Source organism: Arachis hypogaea, chromosome 4, assembly GCF_003086295.3.
Source record: "Arachis hypogaea cultivar Tifrunner chromosome 4, arahy.Tifrunner.gnm2.J5K5, whole genome shotgun sequence".
NCBI classification, from domain to species: domain Eukaryota; kingdom Viridiplantae; phylum Streptophyta; class Magnoliopsida; order Fabales; family Fabaceae; genus Arachis; species Arachis hypogaea.
The window spans coordinates 4,181,565-4,204,502 of record NC_092039.1 but is presented as its reverse complement, the minus strand read 5'-3'; the positions used below and the strand labels follow the sequence as shown (position 1 = coordinate 4,204,502).

The following is a 22,938-nucleotide window of genomic DNA, read 5'->3' as shown; positions in this document are numbered from 1 at the left end:
TATTTTATTTTTTAATAATATTATCATTATCGAGTGGAATCCTTTGAAATTTGTTTATGCTGCGCTGCATATTCGTATATAATGATATTCAGTTATAGTTTCGCCTTCATTCTCCGTCGAAATGTTATACAAAAATTACTTCTAACTTTCAGATGGGTGAGGTTGTTGGATGGCACCAGTGGGATCGCAGATTGAGACATGCTATATCTATCTTTCACCTTTTTCTTTCTTTCCTTATTTATAAAGTAATGAATTTATTTATTACTTTGCTTTTCTTTAATTTCTCTTTACTTCTTTTTTTCCCCTTTTGCTAAACTATTATAGTTTTCTGATAATATGTGCATCAATATCTCCTTATTATACTATTACTATAATAATATAATAATATATATATATGTAGAATAACAATTTCCCAAAATAAAAAAAAAATCTGATCTGATCAACCAAAACTAATTTGCATATACATAATAATCTTAATATCATATGAAGTGAGTATTATGTTAAGCAAAATAATAATCAAATAATATAGGTATATATATATATTTTTTTTATAATGGCAGTGAAAAAAAAGGATCATATTATCTTTTAAATAAGAGAATAATATTATTTTTATTATCAATTCTTAATTACTTATTTTAACTCAATAAATTTAATTTTATTAATTAAAATTAGATATTAATTCAATTATTGTTTTATTTAATTCACTCTTTTTAAGTAACAATTAAAATTATTATAATTACTTCTAACCTTCTCTATATTCAATCAATTAATAATAAATATCAACAACTACTAAATGCATTATAATTTTTGCTATATATTTAAGCATGTATATGATTAAGGTTTTTACGTTTTTTTTAAATCAAAGATAAAAAAATCGAACCCACAACCTCTTAGATGATGAGTATGAAGAAACTATATCGTTTGAGCTATAACTCATCGAAAAGTTTTTACGTTTTCTTACCAACATGTATTGATGTATATAATTATTACTACATATTTAAACAAACCTTTTACCAACAATAATTATAGTATAATTCTTACTATTATATATAGTGATATATATGGTAATTTATCTATTTAAATATTTAAGTATCACATCATTTATTATAATTTATATCAATTAATTAATTAATTCATTATATCAGTTAATTAATAAAATATATTTATGTCACTTTAGTTTTTTTTTTTTTACACTATATCTTACATTTTTTTAAAATTAAAAAATTTACACATACGAAAAAATTGTCAAATTACTAAATGTATTTTTAAAGATAAACTATTAAATGAAAATTTTTCAAAAATATATAATACGTAATTCATTACCATAATCATATTTAAAAGTATCCAAATTATTTTTATATAATAAAAGTGGTATACTTTAAAAATACTTTTATATATTTTACTAACAAATATATGTGATACTTACCATAATTTTTATTTTTAATAACAAATATTATTGTATTAAAGTAATGGGTTTTAAAAGTCTATAATGTGATTTTTATTTAAAAAATATTTACAGGATAGTAAATGTAATTTTTATTTAATTTTATTTTTAATATTTAGTTTCAATTTTATTATTAAGATTTTAATATATTTTAGTTATACCACTAGAATGAACAATATTAATTATAACTAATCAATTATAATTATTTGATTTGGAAAATATAAATATTAAATTATTTAATAAATAATAAATAAAAAATAAAATAAATAAATTTAATTTAAATTATTATCTTATTATTATCTATATATATAAAATCAAAATGTGTTTTATATCCTATTTATCTCTCTTTTTTGTGCTTTAGTTATAATTTTTTTTAAACATTTTAGTTTTATTTATCTTCATTTTGCTAAATTTTTTTCATGATTTTATTTTATATTATTTTTTTAATATATTTTGATTAATAGTTTTTAAGGGTGTTATTATTTTATTTACTAACATTTTAAATTTTTATTATTTTTTTGTAGAACTTAATTAAGAACATATCTTAATTTTTGTCTTTCATCTTTTATATTTATTGTTAATTATACTAAAAATTTTTTACAAGGCATTTTTTTATCGAATACACGCAAATTTTTTAAATTTTCTATAATATTTTTGTAGAACTTGAAATAAGAACATATCTTGATTTTTGTATTTCATCTTTTATATTCTTTGTTAATTATACTAAAATTATTTTACAAGGCATTTTTATCGACTACACGCATTGTCTTTTCTACTTTCTTCTATTTTGCTTTTTTTACCTTATTTTTAATTTAGTACATGATCAAATTCGTCCTTGAAAGATCACCTATTTTCTAAGTTAGTCTCCAAAAATTTTTTTGAATCAAATTCATCCGTTAAAAATTTTAAGTTAATCAGATTAATCATTCAGTTACTTTTGTTATTGACGATGTCAAAATTTGTTGATATGGCACATTAAGTGATACCACACTCACCACAACATAGTACACACACCTAGCAGTCTTAATTAGCTGCTAAAATGATAAGTTTATGAAATTATATCAAATTAACCCTAAATTGAGGAGAACTTTGAAACATTGAAATTTCCCAATTTACAATTGATTTGATCTAATTTTATAAAAAATTTATCATATTAATAGCCAATTAGGACTACCATGTATAAATTATGGTGTTAATTAACGTATCATATAAACAAACTTTGATGCCATCAACAATAGAAGTAACAGAAGGACTAATGTAACCAACTTAAAATCATTGAAAAATGAATTTGATTAAAAAAATCTTTCGAGAACTAATTTAGGAAACTGAGTGTTCTTTTAGGGATGAATATAATCATTTATTCATTTTTAATTTTACTTTGACGCCTTATATATTTATTATTTTCATTTCTTCTTAGTCTCAATCTCATGATTATCTTTAAATGGTGTAAAATTGGATAATTTTGTTCAAAATATGCTTAATTATATTATCTATTATATACAATAATTATGATAGACAAATAAATATAAATTAAATATATAATTTAACTTTAATTTAAAATAAAAATTGAATGAATTTTTAAAAACTAATTTTATTTTTAATTTTTTTGTAATTATTTAATGATAAAAATTTCTTTGTAGCTACTATTATTATTGATACAAAAAAAGTTATAAGTTTTTTATAAAATAAAATAAAAATATATAAGATAAACAATATATATGTAATTCCAAAGTTATTAATTATATACTATATAGATAACTTTTTAAAAAAAATTATAGATCAACATATAAGTTCTTAATATTTTTAATTTTTTTTTTAAATTTATCTAAACATATCAATATTTAAGTTGTCTCTACATCATTTTTTAAAATATTATGATTTTACGGTTATAATATGTAATATTAGTCATATATATATTAAAAATGTGACCTAGTTAGTGTTTAATCATTTATCTTTAATTAATATTGTTATAACAAATTAGAATACATGTGACTTTATGATAATGATATAATCTAGACTTTGGTTATCTTAATATTTACAAAGTAATTGGAGTAACTCCACATCGTAAACAAACGAATGTTAGCAATAGAAATGATAAAAAAAAACAGTCAAAACAGATATTTGCGAGGATTACTCATGATTTAGGACTATATGGAACCTATAAAATTTTATGGGTGGAGACCCGTTCATGTGAACAAATAGATAAGAATGGGGACATAGGTTCTAAGGGACCCGTTAAATCATGTGCATATGAAATTACTTATTTATCCTAAGTTATATATACGTAAATTCATTTCTTATATTTGGTAATCCTAATTTTTGCTTCCAATTCAAATCCTTCTTCTTTCTTCTAGATTCATTCTCATCTTTGATTTTGTGTGTCTCTCTCTCTAACTCACTTTCTCTGCCTCTCAAGTTCATCACTATGCCACGCAGCCTCGTCCAAAAGAATTATATATGTTATGTTATTATATTGAAAGATGTTTTTATATTTTTTCTTTTGAAATGTTATCTTTTATAATAAATATGTTATGAACTGTGTTCGATTACATTGAATTGATTATTTTATGATTATTATATTATGTAATTTTTGTTTTTTTTCCCAAAAATTTTCAAAGAATATCCATAGATATCCACGGATATCTGCGTTCTCTGAGAGGATAATTAAATAGAAATGCGATAAAAATGGAGAGAGGACAAGGGATATTGTTTTTCAAATAAGAGTGAGAAACAAGATCAAAAAGGGGTCGTCACGCCTCCACAAGGACCCATTAATATCTCTAACTTGCAACGGAAATTCAATTTGATCCAATTTGAGAGGATACAGTGAATTTGCTCTGTATTAGACCTTAAAAGAATGGATTTAGGTCGGATTTGGAATCCTAACAATGAGCCTAGACTTATCTTGCTTGCTTGGGGATCTTACTAAGTCCAAACATCTCTCGAATTAATATTTTAAATCATTGCTATAACAAATACTATACTATTAAGTATTATAATATTTAGTATATATAAAAGTTGAATATACTTACAAATTTTTTTTATTCAAATTAAAAAATATAATTATCTTTTTTCTCACTTTTAGTTTTAAATATTATTTAGTAATGTAATAAAAAATAAAAAAATAATAACAATAATCGCACACATAATTAAAATATATCATCCTAATATATACATGACATTACATATATCAAGGATTATTATATATAATGAATAAATTTTTTATTTTTTGTAACGATCATACAGTAAATTTATGTATAAATTATTTAATCTTTATAACATACAATTTATTGTATAATTTTTTCCCCTACCTTAATGAGTAAATTAATGAATTTAAGATATAAGATGTTATTTATATTACTTAATATACGAAATAAACAACTTAAACCATTAGTTAAGATAATAAACATAATAGTATAAATACCTATTTATTTATTTATATTGAAAAAATATATAAATAATATAAATTGATATTTTATTAGTAAAAAAATAATGATAAATTTTTTAATTAAGTTAATAATATAATAAAAAAATTATAGATAATTTACTAAATAATAAAAAATAAGGTCACTATATTCACATATCACAAAGTTTATAAAAAATATTGGATAATAAATCAACTCTTAATAAATTATACATTAATTTTATCAAAAAGATAAATAAATTAGATATTATTATTTACGTATCAATATATATTATTGATTATTTAAGTTATAATTAATTTTTAATTCAATTTTTGGTAATTAAAATTTAAATGATTGAAACCATTAAATATTGAATATTTTATGCTTAAATAATTTTGGTTTTGTTTGTATATCATATTGTAGAGTGGTATGATTATTTATTTTTTAAGAGTAAATGTCCTTTCCGTTCCCTAACCATTTGCTCGATGGACTTTCCACCCCTAAGAAATCTAAATACCCAAATTGGTCCCTATCTATTATGATATCTGTACATTCCAGTCTCTGCAATCGATTCCGAGCAGGTCACTGGCTGATGTGTCAGTAACTTGTCGACGTGAGTTTCTCTCCTTCATAATTGGGACAAATCGCTCCCAGTACCTTTGTTGAAACGTTGCATTTTATTCAAGTTCATTCTAACTCCAGGAATGAAGCCTCCACCAAAAAAATAGTGAAAGAACTTGCTATATGGATATTATGTTGTTTAGGGAATGTAGAACTTTGGTTTAGGGGGAGACTCTATCTTAGTTATTTTGGTTATAGTGTTGATGTTATGATTAGGTTCTGATTTGAAGTCTACATAATACTCAAGGTTGATTTAGAGATACAGCAGTCAATTTTTTTAGTATTTATTTTAGTATCAAGTTGAAAAAACACACATGGTCTTATGAGTGAAACTCTGGAGCTGTTCATATTTTGGAGTGAACTTTTTGTAAAACACTCATGCTTTGGTTTGTGAATCACTGAATCACTTTATATGTTGGTTTCAACTTTTATGAAACTCTCAGGAATTGAAGTGCAATTCCAAATGTGTCACATATTTGAATATTTACATTATTATCTTCATAGACATGTGTTTTACAAACTCATAATAATACAATATGATAATATCTCCATACACTATTTTAAATTCTAATAACTACATGAAATAAAATAAATTAAGTATCACTAAATTAGAGTAAATAATCATAACATGAGTTGTTGTCTTCATACAAGCTATGAATTTCAACCGTAATACATTAAGTAGTTGTCTTCTATTTGCATAACTTTGCACACTAAATCAAATTCACATTTTTCTCAATTAACCCACTGCAAATTGATGAAATTATAAGTGTAACTGCAATTCTAACTAAAATGGTGGTTAAGGTTCTGCATTTAGTGTTGTCTCCAAATGCTTTTTCAATTTCCTGCTTTGCCATCATTACTTTCAGTGCCTCCAATCTTTCTTCCATCCTCTTCAAATTTTTAACCACACCATTCAGATTGACATAAGCTTTATGTGAATATGACTCAACATATTCATCAAGCCAAGCATAGTATTTGCAATGTGGAGTTGCGGTCTGCAACAAATAACACTCCATGGTAATGGCAACAAATTTTGAAACAAAACTAAAATTAAAAAATGATTACCTTAAAATAAGAGCAACAAAAAAAAGCCTGTTCGAATTTTCTGCAGTGTTAGATTGAAACAATATTGCATATGTGCCACAATGACATCTGGGTGCTACAAATCTTTTCTTGCCTTGCTTGGTTTGCCTTTTCCCCTATACTCCCAGTGGAACCTAGAGTCGGACTCCAACACAAATTCTTCCTAGCTTCATTGCCTTTCTCCACGGTTCGTGAAGAAGAGTCTCTAACTTTCATAGCCATATTGTTCTTCAGGAGAAAAGCCCTTATCTTCACTCTACACACAATAAAAAAAGTGAAAAATAAAGAAAAAAGTCCTAAATAACTATGAACACCCAGGAGATAACTGCTCATAATGAAACGCAACGTTTCAACAAAGGTACAAGGGGCGATTTGTCCCAATTATGAAGGAGAGAACCCACGTGGACAAGTTACTGACACATCAGCCAGTGACCTACTCGGAACCGGTTGCAGGGACTCGAACGTACAGATATCATAATAGATAGGGATCAATTTGGGTATTTAGATTTCTTAGGGGGTGAAAAGTCCATCAGGCAAATGGTTAGGGATCGAAAAGGACATTTACTCATTTTTTAATGATAATTATTGCTAAATAAAATAGTATAAAAAATAAAAAAAATTATTTATCAATTATTTGTTTTCGCTGGTCTCGGCAGGTGCTATTGTAGTTTCAGTGTGTAAAAAAATTGTGAGCCACGTTGTGTTTAATTAATAGGAGTTAGTTTTGTAGATAATCTAATAATTAGTTATTTGGATTTTTTAGTCAGGTAATTTTTGGAGAAGCATGGTTGGGGTGGACTAGGGATGGCAATACCACCCGAACCTGCGGGTACCCATTCTGCCCCTACCCGCTCAGTGCGGGGCGAATTTTTAGCGGGACGGATTCTTGAGAGGGGCGGGGCGGGGTCGGATTTCGGTAATATCCGCCCCTACCCGCCCCGCTATATATATAATATATATTATTTTAATATATAATATGTATAATATATGTAAAATAATTAGTAAATGATTAATAATATTGTATCATATTTAAATTTTTACTTTAATTTATGTTATGTATGTGATGATGGTTATATAAATTTTGAAATTTAATTTTATTTATTGGATTTTAATAATTATAGGGGCGGGTAGGGGCGGGGCGAGTACCCGCAGGGGCGGGTTAGGATTCAGCGTTTTACTACCCGCGGATAGAAGTGGGGCGAGTTCTATGCGGGTTGGTGTACAGCGGAGCGGGATCGGGTAGAGCAAAACCCCGCCCCGTTGCCACCCCTAGGGTGGACTGAGTTGCTCTTTTGATATAAGGTGTTTTTTTCTCCATTTATGGAGTTGTGATGCTAACCGAGTCGGGTAGTTTTTTTTTTTTTTTTGTCTGAGACATCTTATATTGTTAGGCCTGACAAAAAAAAGGAATAAGAACTCTGACCAGAAAAAATTGAACAATAATAATAATATTGATACGAGTTATTATAATAAGAACAATGAATTGGTAGGGTATTAGATGCTACTTCAGCCAGCGATCAAATTTAAAATTAAAATACTGTCCCCATATGTTAATTTTCAATTCAAAATTAAATATCCTTGCATTATTTTAAATTAAATAAATTATTCTAAAATGTTTTAATTTGAATCTACATATATTTCATTTTTAAATTTTATAATTCTCATTTTAAAACTACAAAATAATACAATAACAACAACAAAGTCTTGTTCTACTAGATGAGGTCGGCTACCAGATCAAACGACGCTATTGAGTTCTATCATGTAACATGTCTACAGAGAGACCATTTACATGTTGATCTCGTTTGACCGCCTCATAGATGGTCTTTCTAGATCTTCTTCTACTTTTCACCCTTTGTCCATCTTCCATCTCATCCACCCTTCTAACTTGGTACTCTGTTGGTCTTCTTCTCACATGTCCAAACCACCTGAGACGCGATTCTACCATCTTCTCCACAATAGGTGCTACTCCAACTCTCTCTCTTATATCTTCGTTCCTTATTCTATCCAATCGCGTATGACCACTCATCCATCTCAATATTTTCATCTCTGCCACAGTTAACTTATGTTCGTGCTCCCCTTTGGCAACCCAACACTCTGTACCATAAAGCATAGCCGGTCTGATAACAGTGCGATAGAATTAACCTTTAGTTTTAAAGGCACTTTTTTGTCACATATGAAATTGGAAGCACTCTGCCATTTTGACTAACCTGCTTGGATACTATGATTTACATTCTGTTCAATCTTTCTATTATCCTGTATGATGCACCCAAGATACTTAAAACTTTTTAACTTTTTATTGGATGTTTTCTCTAATCTCCACCACTGTATTAGACTTTTCCCTTCAGCGGTCAAACTTACATTCCATATATTCCGTCTTACTACGACTTATGCACAGACCATACACTTCTAGAGCTTCTCTCTATAAATCTAACTTCTTATTTAGGTTTTTCCTTGACTATCCCATAACGACGATATCATCGGCAAAAAGCATGTACTATGGCACAGGCTCTTGAATATGCTATGTAAGTACTTCCAAGACTAATGTGAAAAGGTATGGACTTAAGAATGATCCCTGGTGTAATCCTATACCAATAGAAAATTTTTTTGTCACACCACCTTGAGTCTTCACACTAATTGTAACCATATATTACATGTCTTTTTTTCCCCAAAGTTAATTATATATTCATTTATATTTGTAAAAATGAATATATAAAATATGAGGGTCCCATTTGGACAGCCGATGAAAAGAAAAGGTTACATATTAACCCATTACAACCATTAACCCATTACAAGCATCATAACATGACAACTTGAACTTATCTACCGTAACAACTACCTTCCATTTCTCTTCCCAAATTCTTCAAGAAGTTTTATGGCAGACGAATAGAGTACTTCAGTGGAGGGATCCTTGGCTTCAAAGGTTTTAAGGTTTCGTGCTATCTAGTTCTTCCAAACGAGAATTGCAGTAATAGCAGTCCTTGTCTTTCAATTGGGTCTTCTCTTCAGCGCCTCCATAAGCTTCATCCAACTCGTCCAAATATCTTCAAGGCTGTTGGAGGGGGGATTTTCAAATTCAGCCTTCCTCCAAATTTCTCTTGTTAGCTTACACTCCAATATGCAGTGATTTACCGTTTTTCCTAATTCTTGGCACATAGGGCAGACGTCTGAGATCATCGGTAGCCTACTATGTAATTGGTGTCGGACAGGCAGACCATCGTGGAGAGTTTTTCAGAGGAAGACTTTGATCTTTGGTGGACACCAAAGTTCCCACAAGCTATTCCAGACTCTCTTCTCTCTGCACACTTTCGAAAGTTGTTGGATTGGATGCTGAGAAAATTTGAAAGCATTACAATACCTAGAAGCCACTAAGTAGTGTCTGTTTTATTCCACTTTCAGGTAATGCTATCTTTCCCATCTTCTGAAATAGATGCTTGTAGGATTTCAATAGCAATATCGGTGCTGAATATGGTTTTGACTAATTTTTCTTGTCATTGTCTGAAATTTTGATGAGCAAATTGACCCATACCATGTTTGGATTGTGATTGTTTTGCTGGTAGTCTAAAATAGGATTAAAATTCCTTAGCCATGGGTCTTCAAATATCCTAATCCAATTGACTCTTCCTACCTTCCATTCGATTCCTTCCTCCAGAATTCTCCTTCTGTCTAGTAAACTTCTCCAGGCCCATGATGGATGCTAATCTGTTGGGACTTGTAGAAAAGAGGAATATTTAAAATATCTGCTTTTGTAGATTTTGCTTATTAAGGACTCAGGCTTGGTAAGGATCCTCCAGCTTGCTTGGCTAGCTTAGCTAAATTGAACGCTTTTAGATCCTTAAAACCTAGTCCTCATACTTCTTCTCTCTACAAATTATATTCCATCTCACCCACTGTAGCCTTCTTTCTGAGCCTCTCTGACTCCACCAAAAACTCATAATCTTCTTCTGTATTTTTTCAAGCAACAAATTAGGAAGCTTAAAGCAGCTCAATATATACATAGGCACTGCAATAGCTACCGCCTTCACCAAAACTTCTCTGCCACTAACAGATAAGAGAGATCTCTTCTATGTTTGCAGCTTTCTTTCCACCTTTTCTTTAATAAAATTGAATGTCTGCCTCTTAGATCTATGTACAACTACTAGAAGTCCCAGGTAGTTATTCTATCTGCCCACATGTGAAATTTAAAGAGATTCAGCTAGGGCATCTCTAATATGTGTTGGGGTGTTTTTGCTAAAGAATACTGAGGACTTTGAGAAATTAATGAGTTACCCACTAACTTTTCTATAGTCTTCCAAAATCTTTAGCAATCTCTGGCATTCCTGCTCATTAGCTTTGCAAAACATGGTTGAGTAATCTGCAAAGAATAAATGACTAATCGTAGGACATCTACCATTGAGTCATAGACCTGAGATCTCTTTCCTCTATTCGCCTCTGTGGAGCAGATAAAAAAGTCCTTATACACAAAGAATGAAAAGATAGGGAGAAAGGGGATCACTTTGTCTCAATCCCCTCCATGGTTTAAAGTAACCATGAGATTGACCATCCATAGTAATAGAGTATGATACAGTGATAACATATTTCTTGATACAGTCAATCCATTTAGAGCAAAAGCCCAACTTCTCCATAACTTCTCAAACAAAATACCATTCATTCTGATCGTGAGCTTTGCTCATGTCAAGCTTCACTGCCATCTCATGATCACCATGGTTCTTTTGTTTTCCAAAAATGCATAAGCTTATGAGTTATTAGTATATTATCACTGATCAGGCGACCTTTAATAAATGCACTCTGGTTAGCATTTATGATTTTATCCAAAATATCCTGCATTTTGTGGACAAAAATTTTGGATATAATCTTATAGAGGACGGTGTTGAGGCTAATGGGACAGGCCTGACCATGGTTTCTGTGCCTTGCACCTTCGAGATTAAGCAAATATGAGTGCGATTGAATGCCCTTAATATTTGACCTCTAGAGAATAAGCTCTTAATAGCACCATATATATCACCCTCAACAATCTCCCAGTAATGTTGATAAAATTTTGCACTAAATCCATCATTTTCTGGGGCTGAGAAAGGATTAATGGAGAATGTAACTTTTTTGATCTCTTCCTCCGAAACACTTCTAGTAAGTATTCGATTAGTATCATCATCAATTTTTCTATCCAAAGGTTGCAGTTCTACCAAGGAAGTACTGGGGTTAGAGGAGGTGAACAACTCCTTGAAGTACTGAGTGGCAATTCAAGCAATGCCTCCAGAATCTGTGCTAAAATTACCCAAGCTGTCTTGTAGTCTAAAAATCTTATTTTTCTGATTTCTACTTTGGAATTTAGCATGAAAGAATTTTATGTTTTGGGTCTCCCCATTTCAACCATTGAATTCTAGATTTTTTCTTCCAATACCTCTCCTCCTATAAGTATGCTTAGCTAATTCTTCCTATAACTGTAAAATAGTTGATTTTGTTGCCTCTGTCCCCTTAATTTTTTCCATCTCCAATCTATTTTTCAAATTAGAGGATTAACTGTTGCGAATTGCTAGAGCCGGACTTCTGCCATTCTACCAAAACATGCCTGCATTCTTCAGTTTAGAGAACAATTTGAACATTGAAGAGCCATTAAATTCAGTCATCCATGCTTCTTTCACCATATTAAGAACTTCTTTACTATCACACAATCTTTCATGAAATAAGAATCTTCTTTTTGCCTTATGCTCCTCCCTGTCCGCTAGTAACATCAAAGGGCAATGGTCAGAGCCTGTATCATCTAAATAAAGGATTGTTGCTCGTGGGTAGGGGTGTACAATGCCCAGTCCGGCCCGAAGACCCAGCCCGGTCCCGAAGAATTTTGTGCCATGTTGGCCCGGACCCGAAGTGACCTAGGGTTGATCCGAGAAAAAAATGAAGCCAAAGGAAGGTATGAAGCCGGGACTGGGTCATAGCTCGGATCACCCGGCCCGACTCGGTGGAGGGATCAATTTCTAATTTTCTAACTAGTGGTAGAGGGCACGCATGCGTTCACGTCTTCACTCTTCACGCAAGCTTCACTGAATCACTGCCTCCATGCCTCACTCTCCCTCTTGCACGCACACTGACCCTGCCACAGTGCCACCCTCAAAGCTCAGTCCCCTTAGGCCCTTCCCCTCCGCTGCTAGCCTTTCCGTCGTAACCCTCTGTGCCTCTCACCAACCGTCACACTCTTTCCCTCTCAGCCCTCTCTCTGTCTCTCAATGGCCACCATCACGGCGCCAGTAATTGATCCCCATTCTCGAAGTCACGACGGTGGTGCACTGCTTCTCGGCTCCCAGTGACGACAGCGACAACTTCAAACGGCGACGGAGCATCTCTGACCCTGTGCACTGCTTCTACCGCTGGTCTTCTTCTTCTCTTTTCTAGCCCCTGCTCAAGTTCAGTTCAGGTAAAAAATTTTTGTTTTGAATTTCTGATTAGGGATTTGGTTAATATAATTTATGATTAGGGATTTGAGTATTGGAAGTTATGATTAGGGATTTAATGTATTGATTATTGAAATTTTTTATTAGTGTTTTGGTTAATATAGTTTCTATTAGTGTTTTGTTCTTATTTAGGATATTTATTTGGATTAGGAATTTGGTTAATATAATTCCTGTGAGTGTTTTGTTCTTCCTATTAGTGTTCTGTTCTGATTTTATTCTTCTTGTTAGTGTTTTGATTAAGTCTTTATTATTCTTCCTGTTATTGGAATTTCTTATTAGAAATTTTGATAATTGAAATTGATGATTTTGATAGGATAGAAAACATAGGAACATTGAGATGGTGTTGGCTGAAAAATTATTTGTTTATTGTGTGTATTTGTCTTGTTTTCAAAACAGATTTGTGTCTTGTAATGTGTATAGAAGTGTTTGGACTTTAGAGTGGAAGAACACTAATGAAGATGCATCTGATGTAATGTGTCTTGTAATGTGTATAGAAGTGGTGGATCTTTCATAAGTTGATAGTCAAAAATTTTTATATATCAATTTAATTGAATATGTCAAATTATTTATAGATTTTGTACTATTAACCTCTAATAAAGATGCATCTAATTTTTTACTTTAAAATTAGGAAAAATTTTTAATTAAGTCTTGATTTTGTTTGTTTGGATACGAAGAGAACAAAACAATAGAAATTGAAGCTGAAAATCTTGCTGCTCCTACTCCTGCTGTTGAAGTTGAAAATCTTGCTGCTCCTACTATGTGAATTTGAGTGAATTTTTTTAAGTGAATTTGACTATGTGAATTGTGAAATAATGGTTGGAGATTAGGTGATTTATACATGCTAGAGACCTGATTTTCACCCGGTCCGAAGGTGTGTAGGTTTCATCGGGTCTAGGGCCGGTTAGGGTCTAAAAAATAAGTCCGGTATATATTTCGGGTTGGGTCTGGGTTAGGCCAAACCGGGTGTGGTCGAGCCCATGTACACCCCTACTCGTGGGTAATTTGCTCTAAAATAGTGTGAAGAGAGGCATCTATCCATTCGTTCCATAATTAGGTTGTCACTGTATTGTCTATTACACCAAGTGAATTTTCTTCCTTCGAAATCTAAGTCCACCAAATCACCATCACTAATGAAGTTGTTAAAAGCCTCTATTGATGAGGACAACTTCATTCTTCCTCATTCTTTCTCATGATAGGTGGAGATGGCATTGAAGTCGCCTATCACAAGAAAGTAGGTGCTCGCTATCATTTTGAGCTCAATAATTCTTTTGGTATTGATTAAATCAAATGTTGTCATTACAATGTAAATGAACAGCAACTACTTTCCATTTTTTTTGATTGGTAGGATCTGTCCACTCAAAGAAAATAAGAAAACCATCGCTAGAAAAAATTGAGACAACTGCATTATCCTTCCATATTAGCATTAATCCACCAGATTGACCCCCTAGGATCCACACAATATACCTGTTGAAAACCTACTTTGTTGCATTGAACTGTAACATTCGAGATAACATTTTTAGTTTCACATAAAATATTACTTCGGGAGAATGAGATCTAGAGATCCCTTGTATATTGTGAATTATCAGGGGATTCTCCATACCCCAACAGTTTCACATCATCATCTTCATAGGTCACTGGGTGTTCACTGTGGGGATGGCACCTTCTTCTTCTTCAACTTGCACCTTTCTCTTTGAGCATAATTTCTTCTGATTGAGTGGAACACTTTCTCCTTATGAGCTCCTCTTAACTCCTGATACTTTGGTATTTTTTCTCGCTAGTTGCTTTAAGTTTTGTCTCTTGTTGGTAGACTGAATAAGCTGTTGCCCTTGTTCTCCAAACATAAATCATGTTGTTACTTCAACTCCCTTCGAATATCCATTTTTGTCTCTTTCTTCAGCATTGTTTCTTCCTATTTTTGAGCCGGTACTGATTTGTAAAAAACAGTTTGCTGCTTGTGTCTTCTTTTGAACGATAACATTGCTCATCGTAACTTCTTCTTCCTCATTACTCCATTCTCTTTTCCGAGACTGCATTGATAGATTGGCTAGACTCTTAATTAAGTTAACTGGAGTTGGTTTTTTTACTCTATTGTATGAGCTATCTTCCCCTAGTATTAGGATTATCCTTCGTAGCTTCCTCTCTTCTTCCTGTCTGGTCGGATTTTAACCAATCTCCTCACTTTTCTTCTTCCACCTCTCCCTTCAACGAATCTTCAATATGAAAACTGCAAGCTCTTGTCTCATGTCCAATGAATCCACAATAATTGCAAAAGGTGCCGATCCGTTCATACTTGAGTGCGACTTTAAGTTGTTTGTTTTTCGGACCTGCAAGCTTGACGTATCTTCTGAGTGGTTTTGTTACGTCCAGGTTTACTTGGATTTTAACTATGCTTTGCTCCTTGCTCCGAACATGGAAGATATCAACATCTAACACCTCTCTAAATGAGCCTCCTATCTTTCATCCTAATTCTTTAGTCTTGAATTGTTCTGGCAATTCCAAATTTGTATCCATATTGGCGCATGGGTAAAATATATTTTTCCATTATTCTCTTCCTCATTCCATCTCTTAAGGTTCAGGATGTAGTTTTTGAAGAGTCAAGGAGCACCCTTCTCAATACGAAGCATATCTTTCTCATCCCCAAAAAAGAATTGAAATATGTTTCCTTCGTTATCTACCACTTTAAAACCCTCCGGCTACCTCTATATAGAATACATAGCAGCCTTCATATATAGTACCGTTTGAAACTTATTTATTTGTCAAAAGTCTCTCGACTAAACTTTTAACACAACGTTCAGTCCCAACTGATATGTCTTTCCCATTAAAACTGATTATTGTGTTTTCTTCTTTAGGTTGCATCCTCGGTTTGCTAGCAGTGGTAGTAGCATTTGCTGTCATGGTAATTAAGTTGACACAATGACGTTAGATTGTTCGAACAAATCAATTGATTACAGAAAATTATAAATATTTGAAATTTTTTTTTAAATCCTAGCAGAGCACATTAAATCTCAAGGACACTTACTTATTATATATGTCTTTAATTACACAAATATAAATTATTTTATTAAAATTTCTTCATTTAAAATTAGTACTTCTACGTTATTACAAATAATACTACTGCGTTTATTTCAAATTTTATAATTTGAACTTTCTGATTTTAAAATATTACCATTGCAATTATATTTTTATTTAAAATTTACAATTTCCAACACATAATTCGTTTTTCAGAACTGCATAAACATAAATAATCATGAGTACAATTATAATGTATGCTTATCTTTATCAACTCAAATTAAATCTTTATTTCTAATTACATCTATTTAAATTTTAACATAAGCAACTTATTTGAATAATTTTGGGTTATTAAGAAAAATAATAAGATACCCGTCAGTACAATCTTAACAAACACTCTAACAGTCCAGATGTATCTTACAAAAAAAAACTTAACTTCCTTTCGCACTTGATAATCCAACAAAAAACCCAATCTTAAACTCCAGATAACTCCAACAAAAACCCACTCCAGATAACTCCCTGAAGTCTGAATCACGGATTGCAGACAATGTCTATGCGTGTAGTCACACTAAACTACGTGTCATGAACCGCATTACTCCACTCATTTTTCTAAGGTGAGGAAAAAAATTCCACCTCTTCCCGCTAGCACTCACCTACAATGAAATCACAGATTCACAGTCGCAAAAGATGCTTAAAACAAATAACAAACCATAGAACTATTGTACAGGATGTCATTGATTGTTCATTGCTTTTTTTTTTTTTTTATCTATAAAGGACTATCATATGTATTACAATTTACAAATAAGAGTTTACATAAAATTAATTTTAAAAACTTGATTTTAATAAAAAATAAATTTATGTTAAAATAATTTATGTTTAATAATTTTTATATTAAAATAAATTATAATAAAATAAATATTATTTGACTTATACTATTTAAAATCACTTTAAAAAAAAATACTAAAATAGACATTAACTTAAATAATTTCTTTATATTATCCTGTCATTTAATTTTAAATATTTAAATAAATCTTATTAATTAATTTTATAATAAATTAATATTTACTTATAAAAATAAAAATAATATATAAAAATAGATATAATATATTTTTAAATAAAAATAAAAAAATATAAATTTAAAATATATATAAAAAATTTTTAATTAAATATATTATATTTTTTAAATATTAATATAAAAATATTAAAAATAAAAATAATATATAAAAATAGATATAATATATTTTTAAATAAAAATAAAAAAATATAAATTTAAAATATATATAAAAAATTTTTAATTAAATATATTATATTTTTTAAATATTAATATAAAAATATTAATTTAATATTTTCTTATATCATACTCCTATTTTAATACTCTCAATAATCTTATTTTTAATATTAATTTAGAATCCAACGATTTTATTATTATTTATAATTAATTTTTTATTTAATTTATCTTTTTAATGAAATCATAATTTATATTATAAAAAAATTACATTAAAACATAGTATACGAAAATTATAATTATAAAAAAGAGTACTAAAAATAATAAAAAAAATAAATATTTACAATTAATTTTTTGTTTAAATTACTTTATCTAATAGAATCAATAAATCATATTATAAAAAGATAATAACAAATATAATACACAAAAATCACAATTATTTTATATACCTAATCAAAAATTAAAGCTTTCAAAAAGCCTAAACGTGCTTCTTCCCTTCCAACGCGTGTGCCAAACACCCCCTAGAACTACTGGAGTCACTAGAGTTAAAAGGATTACAAGGAACTGTGAGCTTATCTCCATCTGATTCAAGCATTTTTACAAGAGTTTTGGCAGATGGACGGTTTGATGGATCCCACTTAATGCACCAAAGTCCCACAATTGCAATCTTCCTTGCAATTTTAATATCATGCTCATCTTCAACATGCACATGTACATCTTCCCCATCAATCAAATTATGCACCCATTCAGGATACAAGATGTGAGAACGTCCCTCTTCTCCTGTAACCATATTCTTTCTCCCTCCCACCATTTCAAGTAGCAACATTCCATAGCTGTAAATGTCTGCTTTGTTGGTGGCAGTGCGAAAGTTTCTTGATACAACTTCAGGAGAAATGTAGCCCAAGGTTCCCCTAACTGCGCTCATTGACACTGCACTTTTGTCCTTGGAACATAACTTGGCTAATCCAAAATCAGTAATCTTGGGTGTGAATCTGTCATCAAGCAAGATGTTACGGGGATTGATGTTAAAATGAAGGATTTGCTGCTCACAACCATGATGAAGATACTCGATGCCTTTTGCTATAGCAAGAGCAATTTGGTGCAACCTGTCCCATCCAAGGAAAATGTCATTGTTGTCTGGTGTGGTGATGAAGTTCTCAAGTGATCCTTTTGAGAAGAAATCATAGACTAAAGCACGATGGAATCCTTGAGCGCAAAAGCCAAGCAAGCGAACCACATTAACATGGTGAATTTTGCCAATGGTTCCAACCTCATTGATGAAATCTTTCTCTTCATCCTCTATGGTATTGTTGAGTACTTTCACTGCAACAATAATGTTTGAGAGCTTGCCTTTGAAGACTGCACCGTGAGCTCCTTCCCCTAACTTGTCTTTGAAACCATTTGTGATTCTCTTAATATCAGCGTATGAGAATCTAGTAGGTTTGAGCGCTCTGTAATTCTCCAAGAACTTGGCACTCCTTGCTTGATCTCCCTTCATTCTGAAGTATCGATAGCTCTTAAACAACATAAAAGCCAATAGCAGCAGCAGCAATGATCCAAATGCGGGACCTATGCAAGGAAGATAACTTATTTACTTAGTCTTGATCAGTCTATACTAGGATTGGAACAAGATAAAAAAAAAATTGCATACTCTTGGCTCAACTAGTAATAAGTAATTTGTCTGACCTGCAATGTAAAAAAGTATCTTCTTGGTTAGCTTGGGACCAGTTATACTCCCATAGCATTCAACAGAAGCAGCATTGGAACCATTGTTCTTTAGCATGCATTGCTTGCCACTCGCCTCACAGACAGTACAATTTGGTTTCGGCCACTCTAACAACAATCGATTTCTCATGAGGGAGTCTATGCCCGTGATTTTTGTGGACAAGTTAAACACCTTGGTGCAGGATACAAGGTTGGAACTGAGGAGTGTCTCGCTCTCGTCAAAAGCAACATAAACAGGGCACGAGAAGTGATATTGCCCGTCGGGTGAGCAATTAAAGATAGATATAGAAAATGGACCATCATCATTATAAAATTGGAATTGAAAAGGAGAAATAGAAGTACTAATTAGTTTAAGAAATTTGCTGGCAAGACAATTTTCGGGGTCAGAGAGGTATAGAAAGTTGGTTTCATAACCTATTTCCATGACAAGGAGTTTAATTGAAAGTTGAGGAACAACAGAAGAAAACTCAATGAGGGTGTTATGCTTATGATCACAAGTGAGATCAAAGCCAGGTACACCACACTCTGGAGGCTCCTTCTCTTTAAGACGGAATGGAAAACGAATTGGAGGACCTTGTGGTCCACAACGGTGTCTTCCACACTCATGTTTATTGTTGTGGCACTCTCCCCCCATGTTGCAAAGTAGGAACAGTGATATCATACTCAATAATATTCTAGCCATTTTCAAAATTATTATTATTTAAAAATTACTTTTGACTATGGAATGAGAGAAAAGCGTTTGGTTTTTTGTGTTGGGAGAATAATAATATTAGGATTATGAGTGTGAGTGAAAATTGTAAGAGACACTGAAATGATATTTATAATATATAGATATATAAAAAGAGAGAGGGAGCTTGGAGACCAAGTTTTAAGGAGTGGCCAAGTCAAGGAGAAGAATTTGGGGTTTGAAAAACGGTGTGGAATAATGTTTAATGGTAAACTAATTTAATAAAACAAGAGTCATGTTCATACTGGTCAGAATAGGGAGTAATGTTTGGTAATCCAAAATTTCAAATTTCCAAAATAGCCAGGTGGTACGTGTGGCTAAAACCGGTCCTACATAAATAAAAAATATGAAATAATCAATTAACAGTATTAAACCTAAATTAATGTAAAATACATGACAACAATCAATTAGCAATTTCTAAAAATACCTAATATAAAAATTTAAATTAACATTAAACCTACATTAAAACAATTAAATAAGAATAACAATCAAATATTAAACCTACGCTATCAATCGAATATTAAACCTACATCAAAACAGCAATAATCAAGTATTAAAAATTAAAATAGCAACAATCAACAGCAACAATCAAGTCTTCTATACAAATTTCAATTAGCATCAAATTTTTATTTTAAACTTACATTAAAACAACAACAACAATTTATACACAAATTCCAATTGCTTTCAAATTTACTATCAAGTGTCATTCTACACAAATACAAATTCCAATTAACATCAATATATCTATTCTACACTACATTGAAACAAAAAAAAATAAAATAAAAGCTCACCTCTGCAAAAGTCCAGAAACAGAACCAAAGCTCAGTGTTCCAATAAAATGTCACAGTATTCCGATCACAGAACCAAAGCCAAAAGAGGCACGAGACAGAGATGGACAAAATCAGCAAAAGATAACCATTGCAGCTGCATTAAAACAGGATCAGCAGCAACAACACCCAAATGGCCGAATCATTAAAAATTAATGATTGAATAACTAAAAGAAATTGATAAAAACTAGATTGGTCATCAAATCGTTCTAATTACTGGTTTATTGATTTATTGGTTCAAAAGGTTCAACCATGGTTCAACCAGAAGAACCGTTTTATAATAAAATAATAGATAAAATATGAATAAAAATATGCATATAAAATGAAAATATGAAACATATATTAATAAGTAACATACACAATATTATTTAATACTATTGTTACCACATTTTTTTGTTTCACTTGTTTAATCACTTCCTTTCTTTCTTTTCAACACTTGATACTCTAATTAGAATAAGACTACATTATCAACATGCTCCGATAATATACTTGTCCACTGTATAATTAGAAAATGGTTATTTATATCCTAACTAGAGCCCAGCCAAGCACCACAAAGAGCAATGCAGGAATATAAAGCAGCTCCAAATGCCAACAAAGCTAAGATTTCCAATATGCACAATGCATAGTAGCCAGCATCATTCCCATCTCCTGTCAAAATGTCAGGACACTACAATTTCCAATTAGATCAAGCTAACAGCATTGATTTAAGAAACCAGTGCCCCCTCCCTACTAAGCATACATCCCAATCATCATTTCTACAAGAGAAAAATACATTCATAGCCCTCAGATCACATACTGTGCCACTGTGCCACTTGTTAACTTACATATGATTATCTATGACAGTTTTTTGTGGCAATACTTTTGGTACTTTAAACATTAATGTTCCATAACTCAGATTACATCATTATATTTTTGCTGTTATCATTCAAATCTCTCTCATCATGTTAGATATATTTTCATGATATTTACTCAGTCATTCATAGAACTAGAACCATAAGAAGATTAATTTTGCAAGATATGAAGTTACATAAAGTAGAACTAAATAGCAAACACACAAATTAACAAGCTTTCCATTTAACAAATTCAAAATTAGCAAATGCACCCAAAATCAGCGGTCAGCAGCATAACTAAATTAGTAATTAGCAAGCTTCCCATTCAACAAATTTAAGTCTCCCGTTTAACAAATTGGCAAATTCAAGTCTCATAAATTCAGAACCAATCAACTAGTCAATTACGTTACGTACATAGCATCATAAGAGATCAAAGCTCACAAACAAAGACAAAATTAACTAATTGTTTTTAAGAACACATTAAAAACTAAATTAACCAAATCACATTTTTTAATAAACAACAGATTAAAAACAAAAAGAGAAAGCAAGAAAAATTGACTAACCTTCGCTGGTCTTCGAACGAACAGAGTATGAAGGGGAAGGAGCAAGAATGTCACGCGCGGAAGCTGGTTGCAGTCTTATGTTTACAATGCGGAGAAGTGGCAGAATATGAAGGAGAGGGATTTTGGAGCAGAGGGGGGAGCGCAGCGGAATGGAGAAGAGAAAGGTGGAGCGCGGCGGAACCGGAGAAGGGGCGGGGTGGAGCGCGGTGGAACAGAGACGGCGAGGCGGAACAGCGGCTGAGCGACGGAGGAACCACGCGAGACGAGTTGCAGTGGGAACGGCGCCTTCGAGCAGTGGCGGAGACGAGCTCAGTGGGGACGGCGGCTTCGAGCAGATGCGACGGCAGCGCTGAGTCTCACTCTTTGTGGCGGTGGGGAGAGATTACTCTAACCTAGGGTTGTGTTTTGGGGAATGATGAAGAATCGCGGAGCCGCGGACGACCGGACGAAGACAGGCTGGTGTCTGAGCGCAACGGACGGCGGCGCTGAGTGAGATCCTTGCGGCGGTGGGGGAGTATCCGAGGGTTTGTGTTTTGAGGATATAAATATGATGCTTATTACTTTTGGGTCAGTGGCCATGCTATATATAAATTATAAACAGACAAAGGACTCTACTACATTTTGTCAATGACAAACGTCATTGTCATAAGAAAATGATATCGGTGGTAAACTGAATTCGGTGACTCGGTGGTATAATTATTGGCGAATTCTCCGGTGCCTTTAACTTCTGCCGAAATTGCCGAAAAGTAATAAATGGGTCCCAGTAATCAATTCAGTGGGTTAACGCCTTAACGGAGTGGCATCGTTAGTGTAGCAGGTTATTATTATTTTTGAATTAAAAAGTGGTAACTCCACTAAAGACTAGGATAGATGATATATAGTATATATAATAATTTTTCATGGTTCGTGAATTATGAAAATTAAAAAAAAATCTAATTAACAAAATCAATAAATTGAGTTTTTAATAATAATTAAAATAAATAATAATAACATCAACAATAATGTTAATAATAAAATATAGAAAAAATTATACTTTC

General features: G+C 31.6%; 1 protein-coding gene across 1 annotated transcript; it reads right to left on the bottom strand.

The window, feature by feature from the left end:
• Positions 1–17,516: 17,516 nt before the first annotated feature.
• On the bottom strand, positions 17,517–22,568 carry LOC112795859 (rust resistance kinase Lr10). The gene is made up of 4 exons (XM_025838038.3): positions 21,902–22,568; positions 20,473–20,605; positions 18,916–20,010; positions 17,517–18,798 (listed from the first exon to the last, which is right to left on the bottom strand). The coding sequence occupies exons 3-4, from the start codon at positions 19,634–19,636 to the stop codon at positions 17,708–17,710; spliced, it is 1,812 nt and encodes a 603-aa protein (XP_025693823.1). The 5' UTR covers positions 19,637–20,010; positions 20,473–20,605; positions 21,902–22,568; the 3' UTR covers positions 17,517–17,707.
• Between the last annotated feature and the right edge of the window lie 370 nt (positions 22,569–22,938).

What these genes read in the sequence shown, in the direction of transcription:
- LOC112795859 (XM_025838038.3), bottom strand. Translation starts at nt 19,636, where the DNA reads ATGGCTAGAATATTATTGAGTATGATATCACTGTTCCTACTTTGCAAC. An exon ending in GATACTTTTTTACATTGCAG is followed by an intron (nt 18,799 to 18,915) that starts GTCAGACAAATT and finishes TTCCTTGCATAG; the next exon opens with GTCCCGCATTTGGATCATTG.